Source organism: Elephas maximus, chromosome 24 (assembly GCF_024166365.1).
Source record: "Elephas maximus indicus isolate mEleMax1 chromosome 24, mEleMax1 primary haplotype, whole genome shotgun sequence".
Lineage (NCBI taxonomy): Eukaryota > Metazoa > Chordata > Mammalia > Proboscidea > Elephantidae > Elephas > Elephas maximus.
Genome location: NC_064842.1, coordinates 16,300,770 through 16,327,489, shown reverse-complemented (window position 1 = coordinate 16,327,489; position 26,720 = coordinate 16,300,770). Strand labels below are relative to the sequence as shown.

General features: G+C 47.9%; 1 protein-coding gene across 2 annotated transcripts in view; it reads right to left on the bottom strand.

Moving 5' to 3' along the window:
- Positions 1–1,308: 1,308 nt before the first annotated feature.
- STUM (stum, mechanosensory transduction mediator homolog) overlaps positions 1,309–26,720 on the bottom strand; it is an 86,725-nt gene continuing 61,313 nt past the window's right edge. Inside the window, exons 2-3 of one of the 2 annotated variants that reach the window (XM_049868304.1) lie at positions 15,977–16,156; positions 1,309–3,156 (exon numbers count right to left, since the gene is read on the bottom strand). In XM_049868304.1, the coding sequence (XP_049724261.1) occupies positions 2,738–3,156; positions 15,977–16,156 (599 nt within the window). In that variant the 3' untranslated portion in view covers positions 1,309–2,737. Of the gene's footprint in view, positions 9,689–15,976; positions 16,157–26,720 lie in introns of both variants that reach the window. The other variant, XM_049868305.1, reaches the window with a different exon arrangement.

Below are 26,720 nucleotides of genomic sequence, written 5' to 3'. Positions count from 1 at the left end.
CAACCAAGAAATGCTCCCTATAGCACCTGGGAGACTCTGGTAGTGTGTTGGGTCTCTACGCTGCTTTGGGCTTTGAGTCTTGGTACTAGAAGAGAATGAAGTCAGTCCTGGGCACAGAAACCCTTTTTAGGGTCTTGATGGGGTCATGCAGTTGAGCTTGAATAGTCACCAAAACATTGTATTTTGAAGCTGATTCACTCTTTAGGGCAATGGCAGCATCAAAGCCCTTGAGACTGAAGCCTCTCTCGATAAACATCGCCAAACACTCTGGTAAGTGGACCAGAATGGTGATTCCCCAAGGGTCTTGGGCTGGGATGAACAAAGGGTCAAAGAAAATGGGCTTTTCCTTCGGGGTATAAGCAGCCCTTCCTGCCCTGGCACCCAGTGAAGAATGTACCCCTTAAGACGTGGGCTCCTTGTAGACCCCAGCCTGGTGCTCTTAAAGCATCTGAAATCAAATTATCTGTTTCTATCAGCCATATCACCATGCTGATAGACACTGAGCTGCCTGTCAAATGGCCCCCAAAGTATGAAATGTTAATTCCAAGAACAACTTTTCCATTTAATGCTATTAGATTTCATCTTGTTAGATTGCCTCTGCCTGTCAAGATGCTTTTGGATTCCAATTTGTTCATCTAATCTATATACTTACTCTCATCCACAAATATGATAAGCTCTCTAGGTCTTCATCTGATTCTTAATGAGTGTTGGCTGGCTGTGGACCGTGCCCCGTACTTCCCTCCAAGGTGACGTCAGTTCAGGCAGTCCCTGGTTGTTAATAGGCATAGCTTCTGTCTAGCTGAACAGCTAGGTATAAGTTGTCTAACCACTCTTACCCTGCTTCTTGTTTACATGAGACTTTGTCACATGTGTATGTCACACATATCTCCCTCTTCAGCCAGTCTAACAATAAAGTAAATGAAATGAGCTTAATCTGTGTGCTTCTTCTTTGTGAACCAAGCTTGGGTCCTGATGATCAATTTTGTCTGCACATTCCTGGTCACAGAGGGCTCGGAGCATCAAAGATTACCAAAGCTGCGGCCACTTGAGCCCACCTGTACAAGCCTCCCAGGAGAAGGGGAATGCAGAAAAGGGACTGGAGGAGGGCAAGCCCTGCCTTCCAGAAGGGCAGCCTGCACAATGGGAAGGAGCCCAAGAGTGAATGCTGCAGAGAGGGGGGAGGCAGTCAGAGAGCTGTTTAATCACAAAGACAAGAGGACACAGGGATTTGAGAAACCACCAGAAATATGACATGAATGTTTATTACATAGAAAAGAGGGAAAGGAAGAAAAGGTTTCCAAAGCCATATTTTCCAGGATTTAAAAAAAAAACACACAAATTTCGAATGCCAAGGAGATGTCATGCTTTATGTATTTATAGAAGGTATGCTCCTGTTTATATAAATATGTACATGGAGATTTATACACAGGTTTTATTGTCCTACATGGTATTTGTCATTACACGTATAGTAACGCTGCTTGAGTTACGAAGTTCAAAGCTGGCAGAACTCTGGAGACAATGGAACCATGCCCAGCCCCAGGGGCGCTGTGGAGACCCCTGAGCAGCACTGGGGCAAAGCCTGGCGGAGCATGGTCCTGAGGGCACGGGGGGGAAGCTAAGCTGACAGGCCTGAGCCATCCTCCACCTGGCTGCTGGGGTGCCAGGCTGCAAGGACTGGGCCAGGGCAAGTCTGGAAGCTTTCCTAGGTCCCCAATATTAGAAGTTTCTTCCTCTCTTGGAACCAAGGCAGGCTCCAATCATTGGAATGGGCTGGAAATACCCCCACAGCTGGATTGGATCCCTGGGAAAGCTGGTGGGAGTGGGGTGGGGGTACATCTGAGGGGTTTCCAGTGAGTCTGGGTAGAAGTGGAGACAAGAAAGTCCTGGAAGATAAGACTGTGAGTCTTGTCTGAGAACAACGAAAATGTACAGCAGTCAACTTAACAGAAAGAAGAGAGACCCGAACCAAGCCAAGCACGGTATCCAAACACTGCAAGTCACAACACTCATCCACATACAAATAAACTCAGCTGATACACACAGAACCAATTGTGTTGTTTTCATGTATGTGGTAAAAAAAAAAAAAAAAAAAAGTGGCACCATGTACACGAGCACTGAGCCTAGGCTAGGAAAAGAGCCAGCCAGGTGTTTCCACAGGTGCCCAGGGCTTCCAGGGAAAGGTGCCCTGGGGGAGCCTGCTACAGCCTCCACCATCCTTTCTCCCTGCTTGAAACAGCCTATCAAGTTCAACCCAGAAAATGGGCTGAAAGTAAGCTCCTTTCCTTTTTCTACCCCCTGGTTCTTATACTCAGGTAGGTGGGTGGACTGTAGGGCCAGAAAGGGGCTTCAGAAGAGGACTGTTTGTAGCCCTAGAAGAGTCCCAGAAAGAGACCAGTGCCCCTTTTTCTCTAGGCAGGCCCACCCCTCCCTATCCCATGGAAGGCCCTGAGAAGACCAAGCTGCAATGGGGGCGGGGTGGGAATAAAAACAGGTGTGTTTAGCAGGGGATGCTGAGTCCATGGACCTGGGAGGAAGAGATCCACAGACCAGGGGCCCTGGAGAGAGAGAGGAAACAGTGCGTACAACTGGGACCAGGTAACAAGGGCAAAAAAATACCCCCAGCAAGAGCTCATGCTGGAAGGAGACTGAGCTCATGGGACTGGGGGCACTGGGGGCGTGGGCTCCTCTGGACACTTCAAGTCCTAATCCCAGGTCTCCAGACAGATTCTGTCCTGTGTCAAGGTGAATGTGGGAGTGGGCCAAGCTGGAGGCCTCTGCCCACTTGGGGGTGAAAATGAGGTGAGGTGGTGGACTGTGGAGTTCCAGTCAGCCTGGGTGGTTGGCATTTTGGTAAACACAGGGAAGGAGGGAGAAGGGCTGGGAACCGAGGATCCACGGATAAACCCAAAGTGAGAGACACACTCAGGAGACACACGTGGGACTCAGCATCGGCCTTCCTGCCCTCTGGGATGGGAGCAGGAGGAGCGTAGAATTGGAGCTGAGGTTTCTGTTTTACCACAGAAAGAGCGCTGGCCCCAGGGACTGCCAGTCTCTGAGGCCCTGAGGCCTGCCCCCGCGAGACGAGCTTCTCCTTTTCCTTTCCTGAATGGGATCCACCCTCTAAGCCCTTTGCTCTGACAGGGCCTTGTTTCCAACCTGCAGATGGGTAAATTGAGGCACGAGGGAGTCAGAGAGGCATGGGGAGTCAGTATCATCAGCACTAAAGCTCTGAAACTATGGGTGGGGGCATTTGGGATCACTCCAGTGGGGTTTTCCCTGCTCACCCTTCACCAGAGGCTTCATCCTATTAAGTCTCCCCTGCGACTTTTCAATCACCATGTGGGATTTAGGGTAGATTCATGGTAGCTGGGTATGAGCACATCCCACCTCAGTGATCCTGTGGTGAACAGTTAGAAGCCCTAAGAATCTAATGGAGTCCCTGGGTGGTATAAACGGTTAACACACTCGGCTGCTAACTGAGAGGTTGGAAGTTTGAGTCCACCCAGAGGTACCTCAGAAGAAGGACCTGGTGATCTACTTCCAAAAAATCAGCCCGAAAACCCCGTGGAGCAGAGTTCTGCTCTGACACACGTAAGTTGGCCCTAAGTCAGAGCTGATTCGATGACCACTACTTTGGTTTTGGTTTAAGAATCTAATGGGAAGAAAACTAATGAAAAACACAGGACCCGGAGCCTCTTACCCACCTGCTCAAGCTGACCCCAGCCTCTCTTCCCCTGACTGACCTGGCCTCCTTATCTCCTAGAGATGTGCACAGAGCTCTCTGGAGAGAGAAGGCCCAGCCCAGTCCTTGGAGAACATGTCCCCTTTCTCCCATGCCTGCTCACCCCTGCTCTTGCTCTTTTACCTGTGCAGGCTGGGAGGTGGCAGGGGTGTGGCTGGCAGGGCATTGCTGCTCTCCAGGAAATCTGCATCCCTGATCCCTTCCTTCAAAGCCTAGCCCCAGACCGGGCTGGCCCACATTAGAGCTCAGTCAGTGTTTGCTGAATGAATGATGCAAACTCACTAAACTCTACTGAGAGGGACCATTGAGGGGAATGGAACTAGCTCTGTTCAGCCTCTGACCCTAGGGGTCAGCAGATGGTCAGCGATGGCCTCAATAAGCCCCTAACCACACAGAAGGCGAGGGGAGGGTCAGCACAGCTGGGTGATGCTTTAAAAAACGCCCTCTCACCTCCTTTTTTTTCCACCTCCAAGCCCTCAAACAAATCCAGCAAGGGAAGAAATAATAAAAACAATAAACAGTGCTTGCAACCACCAACTCTGAGCATTACGTTTAAATTATATGTCCCCAACCAGTTTATACAATGCCTGAGTCTTTCTTTGCCAACATCACTAACACAATAAAAACAACCAGTGTAATTAAAGCTTGAGGTGGGCCTAGGAGCCAAGACGTGGCCCTGGCTCCCTCTGCACAGCTGACTCTGCCCAGGCCCAGGCACCAGGAAGAGCTGGAGTCCAGGAGTTCAGGGGCAAGAAGGCAGAACTGAAGAGAATTCTCTCGAACTCACCCTGTTTGGGCAGGAAATTTTTTGGTTCACCAAAAGCTTTTTCTGTTTTTTTTGTTTTGTGTTTTGTATTTTAGAGAACCAGTGAGACCCAGAAAGCCTACCGTCATTTGAATAATCACTTTCTGCTTCGCACGCCTCAAGCATTGCGCAGGTGTCCTCTCTGGCCCTGGGGTTCAGATCTACTTTTCACTGGCTCACGACTTGGTGTTTAGGTTACATTTATGGTTTTCCTTTGTGAGATTCTGGGTCCTTGTTCCCTCCAGGAGGTATGTTAACCACGTGGCCATTTGTTCTCTGTTATCTCCATTTTAGGTGAGTTCTCCTCACTGCCCCTCAGCCTTCCTGGCATTTGGGTGAGGTAAATTCACTGCCACGCCTGAGACATCTTGTGTAGGAAGAACTGGAGACTGTAGACTGGGAGAGTCACTGGTGACTGATTTGGTGTTTGCTGTTAGGACTGGGCAGCTCCTAACGCCAGCTCTACCCCTAGCCACCATTCTCTTATATCCTCAGTAAGGGGAAACAAGGAGTGTGGATTTGAGGGCTTGTCCAGTATGGCGAGGACGGGGTGTGTTGTGAGACAGGGTGAGCAGGGTGGTGGAGGGGTGGAGGTGGAGGAGCAGAGAGGTACAACAGCCTTCTGGTTCTTTCTGAGGAGGTTTTTCATTTCACCCTATTACTTCTGAGTGGGCAAGGTCCCTCAGAGGCTCCTCTCTTCCTGCCCCTCTCAGCCCCCTCTGACTCCATGCTTCTGGTGCAGGGCTGTAAGGAGCACTCTGACACAGGTTGTGGAGTCAGCCAGACCTGATTAGCCCCCAGCTCTGCTATCCTTGAGCTGTGTGTTTGGGGCATGTGACTTCCTCTCTTGGTGCCTCAATTGACGTCTGAATGTACAGCATACTAACATCTCCCCTACCAGGCTGTTGGTAAGGGTTCTAGGAGGTAAAACACTCCACACTGTGCTGGTAAGTTCTACCACACGGGGCTGTTCTTGTCATTGCGGCTGGGGTGGCAGAGAGGGTACTTGCTCGCACTCCCATTCCTCACCTCCCCTCAAGGGCAGAGACTGGCTCCAAGGTCAGGACAGCTGTCTGTCAGGCTGGGGCTGGGACGCTGTGGCCAGGCACTGGGTAAGGTCACAGCAGCACAGCCCAGCCCAGCAGCACCACAGTGCCTGGGGCCCCGGCTTCCTGGCCTGAAGTCCTCAGCTCTGAAACTGACTCAGGGCTAGATGAAGATCTGGGTCAATTCTTTACTGTCCATAGGATACTTCTGGGCCACTAGGTGGCTCACACTTGCTCCAGAGTCCCACTCTAGCCTGAGGGAACGACCGCTCTCTGATCACTGTGCTGGCATCCCTGGGTAGTACAAATGGTTAACATGCTCAGCTGCTAACTGAAAGCTTAGGGATTCAGGTCCACCCAGAGGTGCCTTGGAAGAAAGACCTGGCGATCTACTTCCAAAAACCCAGCCATTGAACACCCTATGGAGCAGAGTTCTACTCTGACACACACGGGGGCACCATGAGTTGGTGTCGACTCATCGGCAACTGGTTTTTCATCACTGGGCCACAGCTAGGTCCTGGGAGCACCTCAGTCACTCTGAACATCTCTGCAAGCCTCAATTCCTGCCCCAAACACCCATTGCTGGGGAGCATCCTGCTGACTTCTGACTGGTAAAGGCTGGAAACTGAAATGTGCCCTGTGACTTTGGGACCCTCTCCCTGGTGCTGCGCCATCGAGGCAAAGCTGGGATCGGTCACAAAAGGGCTGCATGTCAGCCAAGTGCCTGCTGGCATGTGGGCCCTAATTTGTCGCTGGCTGGTTTAATAAACGAACTCTGGTCCTTTAACTGTCTGAGTGGCTGTTTAGCTGTCCCTCATCGAATGGAGACAAGACTTTGGAGTCATGGTCTAATTTAGAGGAATACTATTTCAAGCAGATCCACCCTCATTGTTGAGGACAAAGGTGGGTGTCCTCTTGCTTCCTCCCACATACCAGTTACCTGGGAAGGGGCTTTCTTCCCTGGCTGAGGTGTTCTCAACTGGGGAGAAGCAGCCCTCAGGTGGGGTAGGCCTGCATGGGTCTGGGGGTGCTGCAGAGGGGAACATGTCCTTCCAAGTACACAAGCCCCTGTATTCATGCATCCTACACTGGAGCTCATGGTGACACCCGTCACTCAAAAAAATCCCACCTGTGTTTGGATTGTGTCACTAAACACACGGCACAAATTGCTATCGTTTCTCTACCCCTCATCAGCCGCCCCCACCCCGAAGCCAGGGAAGTAAGATTCTCCTCTCTCACTCGTCACCACTCCAGGGTGCATCAGGCGTACTTGGGAGAGTTGTTTAGGGTGGAAGCGCCGTGGGTTGGTGCCAGCCGTGGGCGAGGGGCAGGGGTGGCGGAGCCCCATCATTTTCCTTAGCTGGAGCTGTTTGATCTGCTTACAGGGGAGTCTCCCTTCTCTGATGCAGCTTCCTAGGGAGCAGCCTGCTTGCTCCTGCCTTGGCCTGCAGGATGCTTCCTTCCCACAGCCAATGGTTCTGGTTTTCGGGGTAAAACCAAATCTGGTCCCACACCCCTCGAAAACACAGAGGATTCCAAATAGCTGGTAGAATACCAGGAAAGAAGCAAAGGCCTGGGCAGGGGTCATGAATAAAGAAGGACAGGAGAAAATGAAACACTACCCCCAAACCAAAACCAAACCCCACTGCCTCCGAGTCGATCCTGACTCATAGAGACCCTACAGGACAGAGAACAGCCCCATAGGGCTCCCAATGTTGTAAATCCTATTATAGAACCAGACCGTCACCTCTTTCTCCCACGGGGCAGCTTGTGAGTTTGAACTGCCCACCCTTCAGCTAGCGGCCGAACACTTTAACCACTGCACCACTAGGGCTCTGAAACACTGCCAGGTGTTCAAAAAGTGCAGCCCAGCCCCAGGCAGCCATGGAAGAAGGATGAGAAGCTCAATCAAACTAGGGGGACAGCAAGGTAGGACCGGTCTAGGAGCAGAAAACCTACCCCTCGAATCGGGGCCCAGGGGTGGTGAGTTTTACTCCTCGAGAGCTGTCCATTCCACAGGAAACTCAAGGCCCACTTCTCTGGCAGGACTGTAACTAGAAAGCCTAGTGGATGGAGTCCCTGGGAGGTGCAAATGGTTAACATGCTCCCTAACTCAAAGGTTGGCAGTTCGAGTACACACAGAGGGGCTTTGGAAGAAAGGCCTGGTGATCTGCTTCAGAAAAATCAGCCACTGAAAAGCCTACGGAGCACAGTTCTACTCTGACACACATGGAGTCACCATAAGTCTCAGTCAACTTGATGGCAACTGGTTGGTAACTGGATAGTGGATGGGTAGGTGGGCTTGGCCCCCCAGGGTGGTGGGCTACTGCCCCCAGTGGGGGCTTTAAGAATGGAGATGACACAAGCAGTGGCCTCCAGAGCTGCTCAAGGTGGAGCAAGGGGCCTGTCAAGCTGAGGGCTGGTGATTTTTCAGCCTAAAGCCTTGGGCGGGGTAGGAGGGGGAGCGGGGAGGAGGCACTGTTCCCCAAGTATTTCCCACCAGCAATGGAGAAAATGGCCAGAAGGTGTCACCTCTCCAGTCCTGGCCAAATTCTGCCCAAGTCCCTGATCGGCAAGAGAAGCCCCTCAGAGAGGACACACCCAATAGTACAATGTCCAGGGAGTCAGGTACTAGTTCTGCACCAGTCCTACCTTGTAGCTTCCTATCTGCTAAAAAAAAAAAAAAACAGATACCTAATGTCATTTTATCGTTATACTCTTGGATTTCCTTTCTCTCTGACATTTCAGATTGAGACTTGGTCGGCAGTAGTGTGGACAGCTTCTGAGGGTTTGGGTTTCTCCCTCCTCTAGGATTTACCTGTCACAGTCCCTTCAGGAGGGCCCTGGGGTCCCTTTGCAAAGGGAGAAATCCTTGGGTAGGGTGAATAACTTCACCCTCTAACGCATCTGTCTGCAATTCCATAAAAACTATTATTAAGATTTTTGCAATCCTGAAATCCAAAGAGTTCTCCAACAGCAAGTTTTTTCCCGCAACATGTATAGTGGCAACATCTGACCTACACTGAGGCGAGGCCATTTAAGGTTTTTATTGATCGCAGTGAGCGTGACGATTCACATCTCTCAGCAGCAATATCGATGGTCTTTGCTGTGGGGGTTGTTCAGACTCTGCTGGGGTGTTACCAAATATATGGTAAATGTATTCTCTCGCCTTTCTCAAACCCAAACTTTCTGAATTCAAAACCACATCTGGCCCCAACGGTTTCAGAACAAGGACTGCAACCTGCAGCGTTGTGAAGCGTAATGTGGAAGGCGGCCAGCCGATGCTCTGCTCAGACCTATTCTGGTCGTTTTGTGTATAAACATCTGGGGATTCCAGCAGTTTTGCTCCAGGGGTGGAGCCATAGCCCTCCTTCCCAGGGAAACAAAGGTCAAAACACCCAGAGCCTCCTAGACTCCAGGGGCGTGGAGGCTGGGGTGCAGTAGGGAGGACGGGACCAGGGACCTGTGGGCCTCTGTCCTCTCTGGGGGGGGGGGGAGGGAGGCCTCTCCAGGCTGGGCTGGAGTCTGTCCATCCTCCGCCCCCAACCTGGTCTCCAGAAGGAGATCACAAACACTCAGGGCACCAGAATTGACAGGCAGGGGCTGGGGCCAGAGGAAGTGCCCACTGCAGCCCTGCCCCCTTGGAAGCCCCTGCCCTACTCAGACCGGGATCACCCTGGTCCAGTCCAGCAGCCCCAGTGTGCCCTCCAAATGGACGGCGTACCAGGCAGGGCCAGGGTGGGGATGGGGGACTGGCCTCTTAGCAGCCCAGTGGCTGCCTGAGCATTCTGCCTCTCTCTCTGCATTCCCTTCACCCCACTCCCCAGCACTCCCGGGCCTACAGTGCTTTCTGGAGTAGGGGGAGGAGCTGGCAGCCTTCAGGGCTGCTGAGAAAAGCAGATGCATTTTCAAAATAAATAATATTTTTAAAATATCCCCCACCCCCACCCCGCCAAGCCCAGGAAATGGCAGAAGAGAAAATGCAAAGGTCCTTGTGTCCACACTGCTTGGGGCAGCCTCCCCAGGGCCACCCCACCTGTCCAGGCGGCTCCTGTGGGGCTCACAGCTGCTGGGGGTTGCCCTGCTCCTTGTAGCCTGTGAGGAGGAAGCAGAGGAGAGACGGTTAGACACCTCTTTCCCTCAGGATTTCTCCAGGAGGGGCCCCCAAACCAAAACGTGCTCAGGAGACCTCATGCACACTGAGGGTGGGTGAGAGTTACAGTCTGTGCACAACTTTCCCCATGGGCAATGGCTTCTGAATGAGAAAGGAATGAATCAAGAATTGTGGAATTTGGGGCTTAGAGAGGATACAAGAGAAGAGGGTATTTGGGGTGGGAGCTGGAAGGTCATCAGCGTGGTTCAGAAGCCACACCTGGGAAGCCCTTGCATAAAGGCAGCCCCACCAGACTGATGTGGTTTCCCAGGGCAGAGCCTTGAGAGAAGGTGCCAGGCAGGGACAAAAAGGGAGTAACCATGAGCATGTTCAACCCAGAGTGGTGCAAACAATTAACAAGCTCAGCTGCTAACCAAAAGGTTGGAGGTTTGAGTCCATCCAGAGGTGTCTTGGAAGAAAGGCCTGAAGATGTCCTTCCAAAAAGTCAGCCACTGAAAACCCTACGGGCCACAGTTCTACTCTGAGACACATGGGGTTGCCATGAATCGGAGTCGACTCACCACATAGCAACAGGCTTTTTTTTTCTTTTTTTCCTATATTCGACCCAGGTAAAGGTGCCTGAGGATTTGAGCCTTTAAAACATTGTTGGTAATTATGAGACCACTGGGACAATTTGAACACTACTGATATTAAGGAATTGTTGCTAATTTATTTGGGTGTGAAAGGGTATTTTGGTTATACTTTTTTAAAAAAGGGATACCTACTGAAATATTTATGGGTGAAATTATATGGCTAGGATTTGCTGGGAGAAGCCCTGGTGGCGCAGTGGTTAAGCACTCAGCTGCTAACCGAAATATCGGCCTTTGGAACCGACCAGCTGCTCCGTGGGAGAAAGATGTGATAGTCTGATTCTGTAAAGATTACAGCCTAGGAAACCCTAGGGGCAGCTCTACTGTGTCTTATATGGTCACGATGAGTGGGAGTTGACTTAATGGCAATGGGTTTATGGGGATTTGCCGAACAGTTACCACCCATTAGCTGATAACGTAGCACACAGAGGCACTTCAGTGGACCTAACTATTTTTTCTCTTCATTTAGTAGAGGGATCATCAGTTTTAGGTCCTAATAATCTAGCAATGAATGAGCCCGCATGGTGAAATGGTTAAGCACTCGACTGCTAACCGAAAGGTCAGTGGTTCGAACCCAATAGCAGTTCCATGGAAGAAAAGACCTGGCGATCTGCTCCTGTAAAGTTACAGCCTAGGAAACCCTATGGGGCAGTCACGCTCTGTCCTACAGGGTCGCTATGAGTCAGAATCGACTTGATGGCACAAAGCAACAACGATCTGGCAGTGGGGATGGGGAGAATGTAGAGAGTAATAGAGGAAATGAGAGTGGCCATGAGCAGGTCACTCTTGAAGCTGATGTGGGTGTTTAGGGGTATACTACACTAGGCTTTACTATACTAGGCTCGGAGTCCCTGAATGATATAAATAGTAACATACTCAGTTAGTAACCAAAAGGCTGGAGGTTCGAGCCCACCCAGAGCCTCCTCAGAAGAAAGTCCTGGTGTTTTACTTCTGAAAAATCAGCCACTGAAAGCCCCGTGGAGCACAGTCCTACTCTGCCCCACACGGGGTCACCAGGAGTGAGAGCTGACTCCATCACCACGGTGGGTTATACCAGGCTCTCTACTTCTGTCTCTGTTTAAACACTTTACATAATGGTTCAATGTAAAGCCCGCTGACCTACTGGGTGAATGGGGTATTGTGGGTAGGTGTGGGGGCCTCTGTGAAGGGGGCCCAGGCAGCGCTGGGCACAGGCCCTGTGTCCATTCAGCAGACTCACCTTGGGAAACTGTGGAGCATCACAAGGATGTGAGGCAGCATGAGAAAGAGGAGAAAAAGGAAAAGAAAGAACACAGTCTGAAACCAGTGGCCATGGGGAAAACTGGAAATATGGAAAGGAGGGCCCAAGGGGGGTCCTGGGAGATGGGAGAGGGGTGGAGAGCTCGGCGCAATTACAGTGACCATCACGATGACCAACCATTATGGCCACTAGCCAGCCCCAGGCCCTGAGCCCCTCCAGTGTGCAGGTCGGTGGCTGGCCTGGAGAGGTGCACCTGGGGAGGGCTCCCGCCAGTGATACGCTGCCAGCAAGCTCCCCCCAACACCTCACCAGCCCTCTGTGTCTCAGGGAAGCCCAAGCATCTACCTGCCTCCTGCCCCTCATTCTTTTCCACCCTAGCCCATGTTTGCCCCCAGATGGATCCAGGAGGGACCAGAGGAGGAACAGCTGTAGGAAAAGTTTGGCCATGACAACTTGAAGACGCTGAAGTGACCAGTCCTGGCCCCAGCCCACCTGTCCGGGCCATATGGCTAGCCCTTTATGTGAACAAGAGCCACATGTATAAAACCTAATGCTTTGGGCAAGACCCAGGACCCGGGATGACAAAAAGATTTTATCTTGCTGATCTCTGATCAGTTGGTAGTAACTGCCTGAAGCCATGTGTTGAGAACATGTGGGATTGCTCAAGAGTGCCATGATTGATAAGCAATGTCTGCCATGAGTGTGGCAATAGGGAGAGGCTACCATAGAGCTGCAGTCCCTGGGTGGTGCAATTGGCTAAGTCCTTGACTACTAACCAAAAGGTTGGCAGTTTGAACCCACCCAGAGGTGCCTCAGAAGAAAGGCTGGCAATCTGCATCTGAAAGGTCACAGCCTTGGAAGCACTATGAAGCAGTTCTACTCTGCAACACATGGGGTCGCCGAAAGTCAGAATCAATTCACCGGCAACTGGTTCCATAGAGCTACCATGGCGAAGCCAGGCTGTTGTTGATTGTTCTGATTACTATAAATAGAGCAGCATGCTCGTCAATTTCTAATTTAACTCCTATTTTACTTTATATTTCTCTGATTTCCCTCTTAGGACTTTTTCTTAACGGTATGTTTGTTGATGATGCCCTGGACAATGCAAAAATCATTCTATATTTTACAACTGGAACACTTAGTTCATTGTTACCGGAAAGGGCTGGAGTGACACCAGAAAGAGCAGCCCTGTATCCTACTGTCTGCTGGGACAGACAAGTTAATTGTGATTATTCCCTTAAGCTGTCATCCTGGGACACACACGCTCCATTATCGCTCAGAGCAATCCCAGTCTAAGGCACAGTCTCAAAATGGCAACTATTTATCCTTTGAGGGTGGGTTTCATTTTTGGAAAAAGTGGAAAGTCATGCCTTACTGAGATTGGTAAATGCGTCTGGTGGTCAGGCCAGATAAGGGCCACATGGTTAACCGTGAGGTGTGACTGGACTTCTTGTGTAGCCCTCGAGTCCATCCCCTCAAAGCCTTCTAAAAAGGCTGATGAAAAACAGCATCCCCGGAACCAGCAGACATCCAAGCTGCTGACTCTGGCCCACACTGAAAGCTTGCAGGGTGGGGAAGAGGATGGCAAGGGTGAGGGTGGAGGTCCTTGCACTTGACTATTCTGCAGCCTGACGTGGTTGCCTAGTTACAGTCCCACACACCAGCCACTGAAGAGAAGTTTCTCAGAGTCAACAGCCTGAAGTGATGGAAAGCGAGGTTCCTACCTGGACTTCTGGGTGTCTCTGTGTCTTCATCTAGGACATCACGAGAGAATCTCTTTAAATTATCTCCAAGGTCCTACCCCTTGGTTCCTGGTTATTAAGACTGACCAAAGGCCAGAAAGCTCCAGAGATCAGATTAGGCACCAACACACAATTATTGAGACCTAGTCTAGGACATGGGTATGACTAGTTCCACTTTAATGGAAAGGTTCTGGAACAAAGTGCCCAAGTGCCTGGCCAGAAGCTAGGTTCGATGAAGAGGCGAAGCAGCAAGAGTGGAGTTGGGGTACATTTGGACGGAAATGGGGCAACCGTCACAGGCCCTCTGACTGCTGCTGAGGACACTTCCAAGAGCAGACATCCCTTCTAGGTGTCAGCTGGGCACAGGGTCTGGAGATGGAGGGCCACCTCCCTAGGCAGTGATGATGACTCAATAAACAAGGTACGCACAGGCTTACTTGTGCTTACTTACTAATCTATAGTGGACAATTTCACCACATCAAAGATGTGAAATTGTGCACTACAAATTAGTAGGTAAACACAATTAAACCCGTGGACACCTTGTTTACTATAAGCCTGTGCGTACCTTGCGTACTGGTTAATAAGCTCCTGCCCACAGGCCCTAGGGAAGCCCCTAACTCCTCCTGGGAAATTGTCCGACCTTTGCTTTTCAGGACTCACTGGACCCCTCCCCCAAATGTAAGAAGTCTCTGGACATGCCTATAGGGTGAGGCTCCCTTGAGGGACCCGTATGGCCAGTCTTGACCTCTGCCTGTTCTGCCACTCACTTCCTGAGGTCCTCCCTGAGACTGTCCCCCAGCAGGAAGTAGCTGTGGCAGAGGCGCACTCTCCTGACTGCTCCCCTGATTTATTCCTCTCTGGGACCAGCCCACCCCTACCTACCCCCCCCCCCCTTCTTGGGCTGCCCTGAGCTCCTAGCATCTACCTTGTTTTCTCTGCTCTGAGCTCTAAATCTGGGGCACCCAGGCTACCCAGCTGGCACACTTTGTCCCCTGACTTCTGCTCCTTGAGGACCTGCTTCCAGGCAGCCTGTCCGACCTACCCCTGGCTCAGGTGGATCTAGCTCAGGCTCTGTACCTGCATCTTCTCCAGCCCTCAGTTGGTTGCTGACCATGGCCTTGCCTGGCCCTGGCATCTCTGCATGCCCTGGGTCTTGGATGCTCACAGGGGTCAGCCTCAGATCATTCTAGATGATCCTAGAGCCCCCTGAACTCCAGCCTTCCCTGCCTGGCTCTGGTGTCTTTACCTGACACAACTTACCTTCTGGCACTGATAATGCCACCTATGAATGGTTTTATTGGGTGTAGGACACAGTGATGAGCATGGGGTGGGGATGGGGTGTGGAGAGAAGTCAAAGCACCTGAAGGAGGTGTGGTCCTGGTTATTGAGGGACCTGCGGCTAATGAGGTGGCCGGGACACATATGATGGTTCAGGGACACAGGTACGGTTGCTTACAGCACGTGTGGAATCTGTTCTAAAATTTTGTTAGGCTATTTAAAAAAACGTTAATAAAGTTGTCCTTGGTAAATTTGATTTTTTAACTTTAAGCCCTTTCATAAAGCAGTTTTGTGTCTGAAATCGGTTTGTATTAAGTGATTGATGAGTTTTTACTCAACACAAATCAGGAATAATAGAGCTTTAGTATCAACTAACAAAGAGCTAAGTTTAAAAGAAGGAGGAATTACTCTCTCGACTGCAAAAAAAAAAAAAAACACAGTTCTGCCGTTTCCTGTGGGTAAATGCACCGCGTAGCTTTTTCCTTTTCTCTGGAAACTACATGACGGAGACAGAGAACGGAAGGCCCAGAGGGCCTGAACCTGCTGGGGCTACACCCTGGCTGACTAGTCCTGTCAGCTGACCTGTTTGCTTCCTTGACTAAAGCAATGGCTCCTGTGCCTTGAGCTGAGTGGGGGACACCGTCCTCCTCTTGTTCTCAGCAAAGAAACCCTGCCTATCATTGATTCATAATTCATAATTCCCAGCAGGCGTGGCCGGGTCGTGGGGCATGGGATACGGTGAGGGGCTTGGCGAGGGGGCGTGGCGTGGGGGCAGGGACACGGCGAGGGGCGTGGCGAGGGGCGTGGCGTGGGGGGCAGGGACATGGCGAGGGGCGTGGCGAGGGGCGTGGCGTGGGGCAGGGACATGGCGAGGGGCGTGGTGTGGGGGCATGGGACACGGCGAGAGGCGTGGCGAGGGGCGTGGCGTGGGGGCAGGGACACGGCGAGGGGCGTGGCGAGGGGGCGTGGCGTGGGGGCATGGGACACGGCGAGAGGCGTGGCGAGGGGCGTGGCGTGGGGGCAGGGACACGGCGAGGGGCGTGGCGAGGGCGAGGCGCTGGGCGTGGGACATGGCTTGGGACATGGCAAGGGGCGTGGCGAGGGTGTGGGGTGTGGCTTGGGACACGGCGAGGGGCGTGGCGGGGGCCTCCTAACGTAGGAGCCACGGGGCACTGAGACCCCGGCACAGTCAAGCCCTCTGGAGTGCCTATGCTTAGGAGAGGAGCAGGACCTCACCAAGGTGAAGCTCTTCCTGCGAGGTGCCCACGCCCCGCTCCCCAAAGGCATGAATGCAATGTCCCAGACACCCCAGCCCATCTGGCCCCGCACCTCCTCCATCCCTGCTGCCCCTGCTGGGCCCTGCGTGAAAGCCCTACTCACTGGCGAGGATGACCATGTCCATGCCCCAGAAGATGCTCATGATCCAGCCCACCATCACAATGGCCGTCAGGATCTGGATGAGGGCCGCCGCGATGTTCAGCCAGAAGACGCAGCACACGTGTCTGTCCGGGAGGTCAGTGCGGGCGCCGCACAGCACAGTGAAGGCCGAGACGAACGTCCCTGTGAGAGGCAGAGGGGAGACATAGTGGCCCGCAACGGCTTGGGGCCCAACGGCCCACCCTCCGAGAGCTCAGCCAGGAGCAGCTGGTCTCTGGCACCTGTCATCTCGAGCAGCAGCCCCTTCTCAGGCCCTGGCCCACCTCCCCTCGCCATACTGGAAAAAAAACCAAACCACTTACTCTGGAGTCACTTCCAACATATGGCGACCCCCAACATATGGCGACCCCCAACATATGGCGACCCCATGTGTGTCACAGTGGAACTGTGCTCCATATGGTTTCCAAGGATGATTTTTCAGAAGTAGATTACCAGGCCTTTCTTCTGAGGTGCCTCTGGGCAGACTCAAACCACCAACCTTTCAATTAGTAGCTGAGTGTGTTAACCATTTGTGCCACCCAGGGACTCTTTGCCATACTGGAGGGGCCAGTATACCACCCTGAAGGAGGTATGCCAAAGTTCTGCCAGGGGTCCAGCATGGTCCTGGGCTTTTGGGAAACACAGCAATCACAGGACAACCCATCCAGCCCCCTGCAAAGATAACAGATGGCAATTGGGAAGACCGAGACTTAAACCCAGATCTGTCTAGTTTAGAAGCCTGAGTTCTTGTCAATCTAAAGGATATTGCATCCTAACATTAAAAAATAAGGAAAGGGAGGCGGGGCCAAGATGGCTGACTAGGTAGAAGCTACCTCGGATCCCTCTCGCAACAAAGACTCAGAAAAACAAGTGAATCGATCACATACATGACAATCTATGAACCCTGACCATCAAACACAGATCTAAAGAGTTGACCTGAGTGACAGGTGAGCGAAAAGCTGCGCCCTGAACCAACGACTGCTTCTGGAACCTGCGACCCGCTCCACAGCCTTGAGCCCTCACGGTTCTGGGTGCTGAGCGGTGGGGCTGATTGCAGCTTGCTGAGGCGGGGCAGGCATGGGACACAGCCCTAACCCTTAGCCCCCTGGAGTAACCTCCGTAGAGACTCAGCCAGCACAATTAGGCTGCACACTGACACGGCTAACGAGAGAACAAGCAACCGCAGGGAAGCAGCGGCTGTTTTCAGAGCCTGGAGCTAGCGTCCCAGTCAGAAAACCTTGGCGCCGGGCTTTGGACTGGGCATAGGGGAGCTGAGCACGGCATCCTGAGACGGCGCAAACACAGGACACAGCCCTAGCCCCCAGAAGTGACCTCGGGGGAAGCCCAGCCAGTGCACGCAGGCAGTGCAGTGACGTGGCTGACAGGAGGAGAAGTCACCGGGAGGCAGCGAGTGGTTTTGGAACCTGGAGTGCGGCGTCCCAGCTCGGGAACCTTGGCGCTGGGCTTTGGACTGGGAGTGGAGGAACTGACCACGGCTTCTGAGACAGCACAAGCATAGGATGCAGGCCTGACCCTGGGGGGCAATCTCGACCCAGCCAACGCACACAGGCTACATGCCCCTCGGGAATCTCAGATAAAACAGTCCTCACCAAGCAAGATAAGTAACTTTGTCTATATTCCTGGGTGCTACTCTCTCCTATCTATTTGATCCCTCCCCTCCCCTTCCCAGGCGGCTTCATTAACATTGGAATTTACTAGGCCAGAGAGTGAAGTGCTCTGCGTTTTTTTGTTTTGTTTTGTTTTGTCTTTTCCTAACCCATTCTCCTGGCCTGAGAGAAGCAGCTACAAAAAACCCAGGGACCAAAAATCCTTCCCTGACTTACTGAAATTGGGCTAAAAATACAGAACCAGCTCCAGCCAAGCATATGAGATCCACAGTCTTGGGCTTTTATCCCTACAGGGAACAAGGTGGCTATTATAATGCAAAGGCAATTCTGATAGTGATCTGACTGTAACAGTTTTAGCAGATTACTGCAAAGACAAGTTTCCCAGGTCTGATATCTCTATCTATTAAACAGAGCCCTCACTGACCCACAACAGGGAACTGAGGGCTGAAGCTCTACCCAAACCACCTAACCTCCTGCCATAGGGGTCTGAGGATAGTGACATCTACCAATCTGTAGAGGTACATGCATTGGGTGCCTAAGGTACAGCTGCAGAGCCCACCCACCGAAGTGCTTTAGGAATAGAGACACACCTACCTCACTGGCACTTGGGGAAAGCCTGTCAGCATCCTGCCTCCCCTGGAATGTGACACCCTGCTGCTACTAAAATCTGGTGCACACAACTATCACCACTACTACCCTAAGTGAATAGGTGACAGTCTACCCCACACACTTGGTGACCCAAGATCAGATTCTACTCAAGAACAGTGAATGGACCCTTAGGCTTATATTTCTGGTAACAGCCCAAACCAGCTGGTAAGAGGACATAATTGATTCAAAGGCTACAACAATCAAGACTGTGCAAGCTAGTAGCCCATCTACGTATATTGAAAGAAAACAAAACAAGATAAGACTCAGTGAGCAAATATAAAATAAATCATTACAATATCTTATAGATGGCTCAGAGACAGCAGTCGATATCAAACCACATAAGGAAGCAGACCATGATTGCTTCTACAACTCCCCAGATTAAAGAATCAAAATCTTTCCCAAATGAAGATACAATCCTGGAATTGCCAGATGCAGAATATAAAAAACTAATTTACAGAATGCTTCAAGACATCAGGGATGACCTCATAAATGAAATAAGGCAATCTACAGAAAAAGCCAAGGAACACACTGATAAAACAGTTGAAGAAATCAAAAAGATTATTCAAGAACATAGTGGAAAAATTAATAAGCTGCAAGAATCCATAGAGAGACAACATTCAGAAATCCAAAAGATTAACAGTAAAATTACAGAATTAGACAACTCAATAGGAAGTCGGAGGAGCAGAATCGAGCAATTGGAATGCAGAGGGGGGAGGTGGAGGATAAGGCAATTGACACCAATATAGTTGAAGAAAAATCAGATAAAAGAATTAAAAAAAATGAAGAAACCCTAAGAATCATGTGGGAGTCTATCAAGAAGAATAACTTGTGTGTGATTAGAGTTTCAGAACAAGGAGGGATAACAGAAAATACAGGCAGAATAGTTGAAGATCTGTTGGCGGAGAACTTCCCTGACATCATGAAAGACGAAAGGATATCTATCCAAGATGCTCATCAAACCCCATATAAGATTGATCCAAAAAGAAAATCACCAAGACATATTATCATCAAACTTGCCAAAACCAAAGATAAAGAGAAAATTTTAAAAGCAGCCAGGGAGAAAAGAAAGGTCTCCTACAAAGGAGAATCAATAAGAATAAATTCAGACTACTCAGCAGAAACCATGCAGTCAAGAAGGCAATGGAATGACATATATAGAGCACTGAAGGAGAAAAACTGCCAGCCAAAGATCATATATCCAGCAAAACTCTCTCTCAAATGTGAAGGTGAAATTAAAACATTTACAGATAAACACAAGCTTAGAGAATTTGCAAAAACCAAACCAAAGCTACACGAAATACTAAAGGAAATTGTTTGGTCAGAAAATCAATAATATCAGATACCAACACAACACAAGGTCACAGAACAGAACATCCTGATATCAACTCAAATAGGGAAATCACAAAAACAAATTAAGATTAATTTTAAAAAGAAAAAAATGCTCAAAACAGGGAATCATTGAAGTCATTATGTAAAAGATCACAATAATCAAAAAGAGGGACTAAATACAGGAGGCATAGAACTGCCATAAGGAGAGGAAAACAAGGTGATATAGGATGATACAAGTTAGGTTTTTACCTAGAAAAATAGGGGTAAATATTAAGGTAACCACAAAGAGGTCTAAGAATTCCATAACTCAAAATAAAAACCAAGAAAAATATAACGACTCAGCAAACATAAATTCAACTACTATGAAAATGAGGAACACACAATTTTCAAAGAAAAACGTCTCAGCACAAAAAAGTAAGTGGAAAAATGAAATTGTCAACAACACACATAAAAAGGCATCAAAATGACAGCACTAAACTCATCTATAATTACACTGAATGTAAATGGACTAAATGCACCAATAAAGAGACAGAGAGTCTCGGACTGGATAAAGAAACACGATCTGTCTATATGCTGCCTACCAGAGACACACCTTAGACTTAGAGACACAAGCAAACTAAAACTCAAAGGATGGAGAAAAATATACCAAGCAAACAACAAGCAAAAAAGAGCAGGAGTAGCAATATTAATTTCTGACAAAATAGACTTTAAAGTTAAATCCACCACAAAGGATAAGGAAGGACACTACATAATGATTAAAGGGACAATTGGCCAGGAAGATATAACCATATTAAATATTTATGCACCCAATGACAGGGCTGCAAGATACATAAAACAAACTTTAACAGAACCGAAAAGTGAGATAGACACCTCCACAATTATAGTAGGAGACTTCAACACACCACTTTTGGAGAAGGATAGGACTTCCACTAAGAAGCTCAATAGAGACACAGAAGACGTAATTGCTACAATCAACAAACTTGACCTCATAGACTTATACAGAACACTCCACCCAACAGCTGGAAAGTATACTTTTTTTCTAGCGCACATGGAACATTCTCTAGAATAGACCACATATTAGGTCATAAAACAAACCTTTGCAGAATCCAAAACACTGAGATATTACAAAGCATCTTCTTAGACCACAAGGCCATAAAAGTAGAAATCAATAAGAGAAAAATCAGGGAAAAGAAATCAAATACTTAGAAACTGAACAATACCCTGCTGAAAAAAGACTGGGTTATAGAAGACATTAAGGAGGGAATAAAGAAATTCATAGAATGCAACGAGAATGAAAACACTTCCTATCAAAACCTCTGGGACACAGCAAAAGCAGTGCTCAGAGGTCAATTTATATCCATAAATGCACACATACATAAAGAAGAAAGAGCCAAAATCAGAGAAGTGTCCTTACAACTTGAACAAATACAAAGCCAGCAACAAAAGAATCCATCAGGCACCAGAAGAAAACAAATAATAAAAATTAGAGCTTAACTAAATGAATTAGAGAACAGAAAAACAATTGAAAGAATTAACAAAGCCAAAAGCTGGTTCTTTGAAAAAATTAACAAAATTGATAAACCATTGGCCAGAATGACTAAAGAAATACAGGAAAGGAAACAAATAACCCGAATAAGAAATGAGATGGGCCATATCACAATAGACCCAACTGAAATTAAAAGAATCATATCAGATTATTATGAAAAACTGTACTCTAACAAATTTGCAAACCTAGAAGAAATGGATGAATTCCTAGAAAAACACTACCTACTAACACAATCAGAAGCAGAACAACTAAATAGACCCATAACAAAAAAGATTGAAACAGTAATCAAAAAACTCCCAACAAAAAAAAGCCCTGGCCCGGACGGCTTCACTGCAGAGTTCTACCAAACTTTCAGAGAAGAGTCAACACCACTACTACTAAAGGTATTCCAAAGCATAGAAAATGATGGAATACTACCTAACTCATCCTGTGAAGCCACCATATCCCTGATACCAAAACCAGGTAAAGACACCACAAAAAAAGAAAATTACAGACCTATATCCCTCACGAATATAGATGCAAAAATCCTCAACAAAATTCTAGCCAATAGAATTCAACAACATATCAAAAAAATAATCCACCATGACCAAGTGGGATTTATACCAGGTATTTTATGCAAGGCTGGTTTAATATTAGAAAAACCATTAATAAATAAAAAAAAGACAAAAACCACATGATCTTATCAATTGATGCAGAAAAGGCATGTCCAACACCCATTCATGATAACTCTCAGCAAAATAGGAATTGAAGGAAAATTTCTCAACATGATAAAGGGCATCTATACAAAGCCAACAGCCAACATCATTCTAAATGGAGAGAGCCTGAAAGCATTTCCCTTGAGAACGAGAACCAGACAAGGATGCCCTTTATCACCGCTCTTATTCAACATTGTGCTAGAGGTCCTAGCCCGAGCAATTAGGCTAGACAAAGAAATAAAGGGCATCTGGATTGGCAAGGAAGAAGTAAAATTATCTCTATTTGCAGATGACATGATCTTATACACAGAAAACCCTAAGGAATCCTCCAGAAAACTACTGAAACTAATAGAAGAGTTCTGCAGAGTCTCAGGTTACAAGATAAATACTTAGGAATAAATCTTACCAAAGATGTAAAAGACCTATACAAAGAAAACTACAAAGTACTACTACAAGAAACTAAGAGGGAACTACATAAGTGAAAAAACATACCTTGCTCATGGATAGGAAGACTTAACACAGTAAAAATGTCTATTTTACCAAAAGCCATCTATACGTACAATGCACTTCCGATCCAAATTCCAATGACATTTTTTAAAGTGATGGAGAAACAAATCACCAACTTCATATGGAAGGGAAAGAAGCCCCGGATAAGCAAAGCATTACTGAAAAAGAAGAAGAAAGTAGGAGGCCTCCTCACTCTACATGATTTTAGAACCTATTATACAGCCACAGTAGTCAAAACAGCCTGGTACTGGTACAACAGGCACATAGACCAATGGAACAGAATTGAGAACCCAGATATAAATCCATCCACATATGAGCAGCTGATATTTGACAAAGGCCCAGTGTCGGTTAATTGGGGAAAAGATAGTCTTTTTAACAAATGTTGCTGGCATAACTGGATATCCATTTGCAAAAAAAATGAAACAGGACCCATACCTCACATCTAAAGAGTTCACCAAAAGCGTAAAAAGACCACCTACAGATTGGGAAAAAATTTTCAGCTATGACGTCTCAGACCAGCGCCTGATCTCTAAAATCTATATGATTCTGTTAAAACTCAATCACAAAAAGACAAACAACCCAATCAAAAAATGGGCAAAGGATATGAACACGCACTTCACTAAGGAAGGTATTCAGGCAGCTAACAGATACATGAGAAAATGCTCTCGATCGTTAGCCATTAGAGAAATGCAAATTAAAACTACGATGAGATTCCATCTCACTCCAACAAGGCTGGCATTAATCCAAAAAACAGAAAATAATAAATGTTGGAGAGGCTGCAGAGAGATTGGAACTCTTATACATTGCTGGTGGGAATGTAAAATGGTACAACCACTTTGGAAATCTATTTGGCGTTTTCTTAAAAAGTTAGAAAAGAACTACCATACAACCCACAAATCCCACTCCTCGGAATATACCCTAGAGAAATAAGAGCCTTTACACGAACAGATATATGCACATCCATGTTTATTGCAGCACTGTTTACAATAGCAAAAAGCTGGAAGCAACCAAGGTGTCCATCAACGGATGAATGGTTAAATAAATTATGGTATATTCACACAATGGAATACTACGTATCGATAAAGAACAGTGATGAATCTGTGAAACATTTCATAACATGGAGGAACCTGGAAGGCATTATGCTGAGCGAAATTAGTCAGAGGCAAAAGGACAAACACTGTATAAGACCACTATTATAAGATCTTGAGAAATAGTATGAACTGAGAAGAACACATTCTTTTGTGGTTACGAGATGGGGGAGGGAGGGAGGGTGGGAGAGGGTTATTTACTGATTAGTTAGTAGATAAGAACTACTTTAGGTGAAGGGAAGGACAATACTCCATACAGGGAAGGTCAGCTCAACTGGACTGGACCAAAAGCAAAGAAGTTTCCAGGATAAACTGAATGCTTCAAAGGTCAGCGGAGCAAGGGTGGGGGTTTGGGGACTATGGCTTAAGGGGACATCTAAGTCAATTGGCAAAATAAATTCTATTATGAAAACATTCTGCATCCCACTTTGAAGTGTGGCGTCTGGGGCCTTAAATGCTAACAAGCGGCCATCTAAGATGCATCAATTGGTCTCAACCCACCTGGATCAAAGGAGAATGAAGAATACCAAGGTCACACGATAACTATGAGCCCGAGACAGAAAGGGCCACATGAACTAGAGACTTACATCATCCTGAGACCAGAAGAACTAGATGGTGCCCGGCCACAACCGATGACTGCCCTGACAGGGAGCACAACAGAGAACCCCTGAGGGAGCAGGAGAACAGTGGGATGCCAACCCCAAATTCTCATAAAAAGACCAGACTTAATGGTCTGACTGAGACTAGAAGAATCCCGGTGGTCATGGTCCCCAAACCTTCTGTTGGCCCAGGACAGGAACCATTCCCGAAGACAACTCATCAGACACGGAAGGGACTGGACCACGGGTTGGAGAGAGATGCTGATGAAGAGTGAGCTACTTGTATCAGGTGGACACTTGAGACTGTGTTGGCATCTCCTGTCTGGAGGGGAGATGGGAGGGTAGAGAGGGTTAGAAACTGGCAAAACGGTCACAAAAGGAGAGACTGGAAGGAGGGAGCGGGCTGACTCATCAGGGGGAGAGTAAACGGGAGTATGCAGTAAGGTGTATATAAGCTTATATGTGACAGACTGACTTGATTTGTAAACTTTCACTTAAAGCACAATAAAAATTATTATAAATAAATAAATAAGGAAAGACCCTGAATACCTTGTAGAGAAATTGTTGAATGGGAAACCGAACTGCTGTGTAAACCTTTGCTGAAAACACAATAAAATATTATTAAAAAATAATAATAATAAGGAAAGAAATTTCATCTTTAATGATTTTTAAAATATCATTGACCCTCCCTATGCCTTCTCCTGCCTCTGCCCTGACCAGTGTCCTTCATGGAAGGTCCTGGAGCAGATGGTGCCCTGATCTCTGGCCTGCACTGTCCTGATTTGGTGGGGTCTGTGACTCTATCTCTTTGTAGCTGTGGCCTCACCTCAGTCTTCCTGCCTAGGAAGTGGGAACAGTGATCAAAGTTCTTTCATGTTTTTATCAGGCTGAGCCACATGAAATTGCCAGTTTTTGCAGGTCAAGAACAGCTGAATAGCAGCAATTTTATATGGTTCAGCTGAATATGTAGATGAAAGTTTTGCACATAAGGAAACTCTGTCCCTCAACTCAGGAGGTTCTTAGAGTTAGAAGATCACCAAGTTCACTGCATGTCAAAAGACAGAATGTCACCGGAATTGACTCCAATTGATTAGAGACCAATGAACTTCTGCAAGCACCTGCCTGCCTACCACAGAGTGGGGCTAACCGGGCAGACTTGAGGCTCTGTAGATACGAAGGGCTATGAAAATGAATGGCAGTGGCAAAGACTTCAGCTTATGTGTTAGGAAAAGATGGGCCAGCCCGTGTGTTATTTATAAGAGGAAACAGACTTAGCATTTGTGTGGTGTGGGAGTGACTTTTGGTCATGTCTCTCTTACCCACGTTGACAGCCTTGTGATAACTCTAAGTTTCGGGACTTTTGAATAGATCAGTTACATGTATAAAATATAAGCACATTACACGTATGCCGAATTGTGTAATGTCTATACATATTATCTGCAGTTGCATTCATTTGGATTTCACTAATTAGGAAACAATGACTATTGGGCTTGAGTTGGATAAGTGAATGAATTTATAATATGAAAACATTGTTTTCATTTACTTAGCAGTTAATTTTCAAAATGATTGTAGCACATTTTTATAGGAAGAGGTGTTAATCATTTCAAATGAGCCCTACCTGTTAAATAAAGAGCTCTACCCAACCACAAGAGTTGATGGGTGACACAAACAGTTAACTACTCGACTACCAGCTGGAAGGTTGGCAATTCAAACTTACCCAGAGGTGCCTCAGAAGACAGGCCTGGTGATCTATTTTTTGAACGGTCACAGTCTACAGAGCAGTCATACAGAAGGGGCCCCCCTGAGTCAGAATCAACTTGATGGCAACTAACAACAACAACCCAACCACAATCTGTTAGTTTTAATTTATTCCACTGAGCACCAACCACATGCCCTGGCAAGTGCTGGGTCTTGGGAATACAGGGCCCAAACAGTGATGGGGAGTTGGCCCAGGTCACCCTGGTGAGCTCAAACTCTGTTAGGGACAAACCAAAACCAAACCCATTGCTGTCAATTCCAGCTCATGGTCCCTGGGTAGCATAAATGATTTGCTCTCGGCTACTAACCTAAAGGTTGGCAGTTCAAACCTACCCACTGGCACTGCAAAGAAAGGCCTGGTGATCTGCTTCTGTAAAGATAACAGCCAAGAAAACCCTATGGAGCAGTTCTATCTGTAACACATGGAGTTGCCCTGAGTCTGGTAAGGATGATGCGGTTTTGTTTGGTGCTGTCGAGTCACCTCTGACTCAGCGACCCAATGTATAACCGAACGAAACATTGCCCAGTCCTGCCCCATCCTCACGATTGTTGCTATATTTGAGCCCATTGTTGCAGCCATTATGTCAATCCATCTCATTGAGAGTCTTTCTCTTTTTTCTTGAGCCTCTACTTTACCAAGCATGATGTCCTTCTCCAGTGATTGATTCCTACTGATGACATGTCCAAAGTAAGCGAGACAAAGTCTCTCCGTCATTGCTCCTAGGGAGCAAGATTTCTTTGTTTGTCTGACAGTCCATAGCATATTCAGTATTCCTCACCAACACCACAATTTGAATGTGTCAGTTCTTCAGTCTTCCTTTTTCATTGTCCAGCTTTCGTGTGTGTATGAGGCAATTGAAAACACTATGGCTTGGGTCGGGTGCACCTTAGTCATCAAAGTGACATCTTT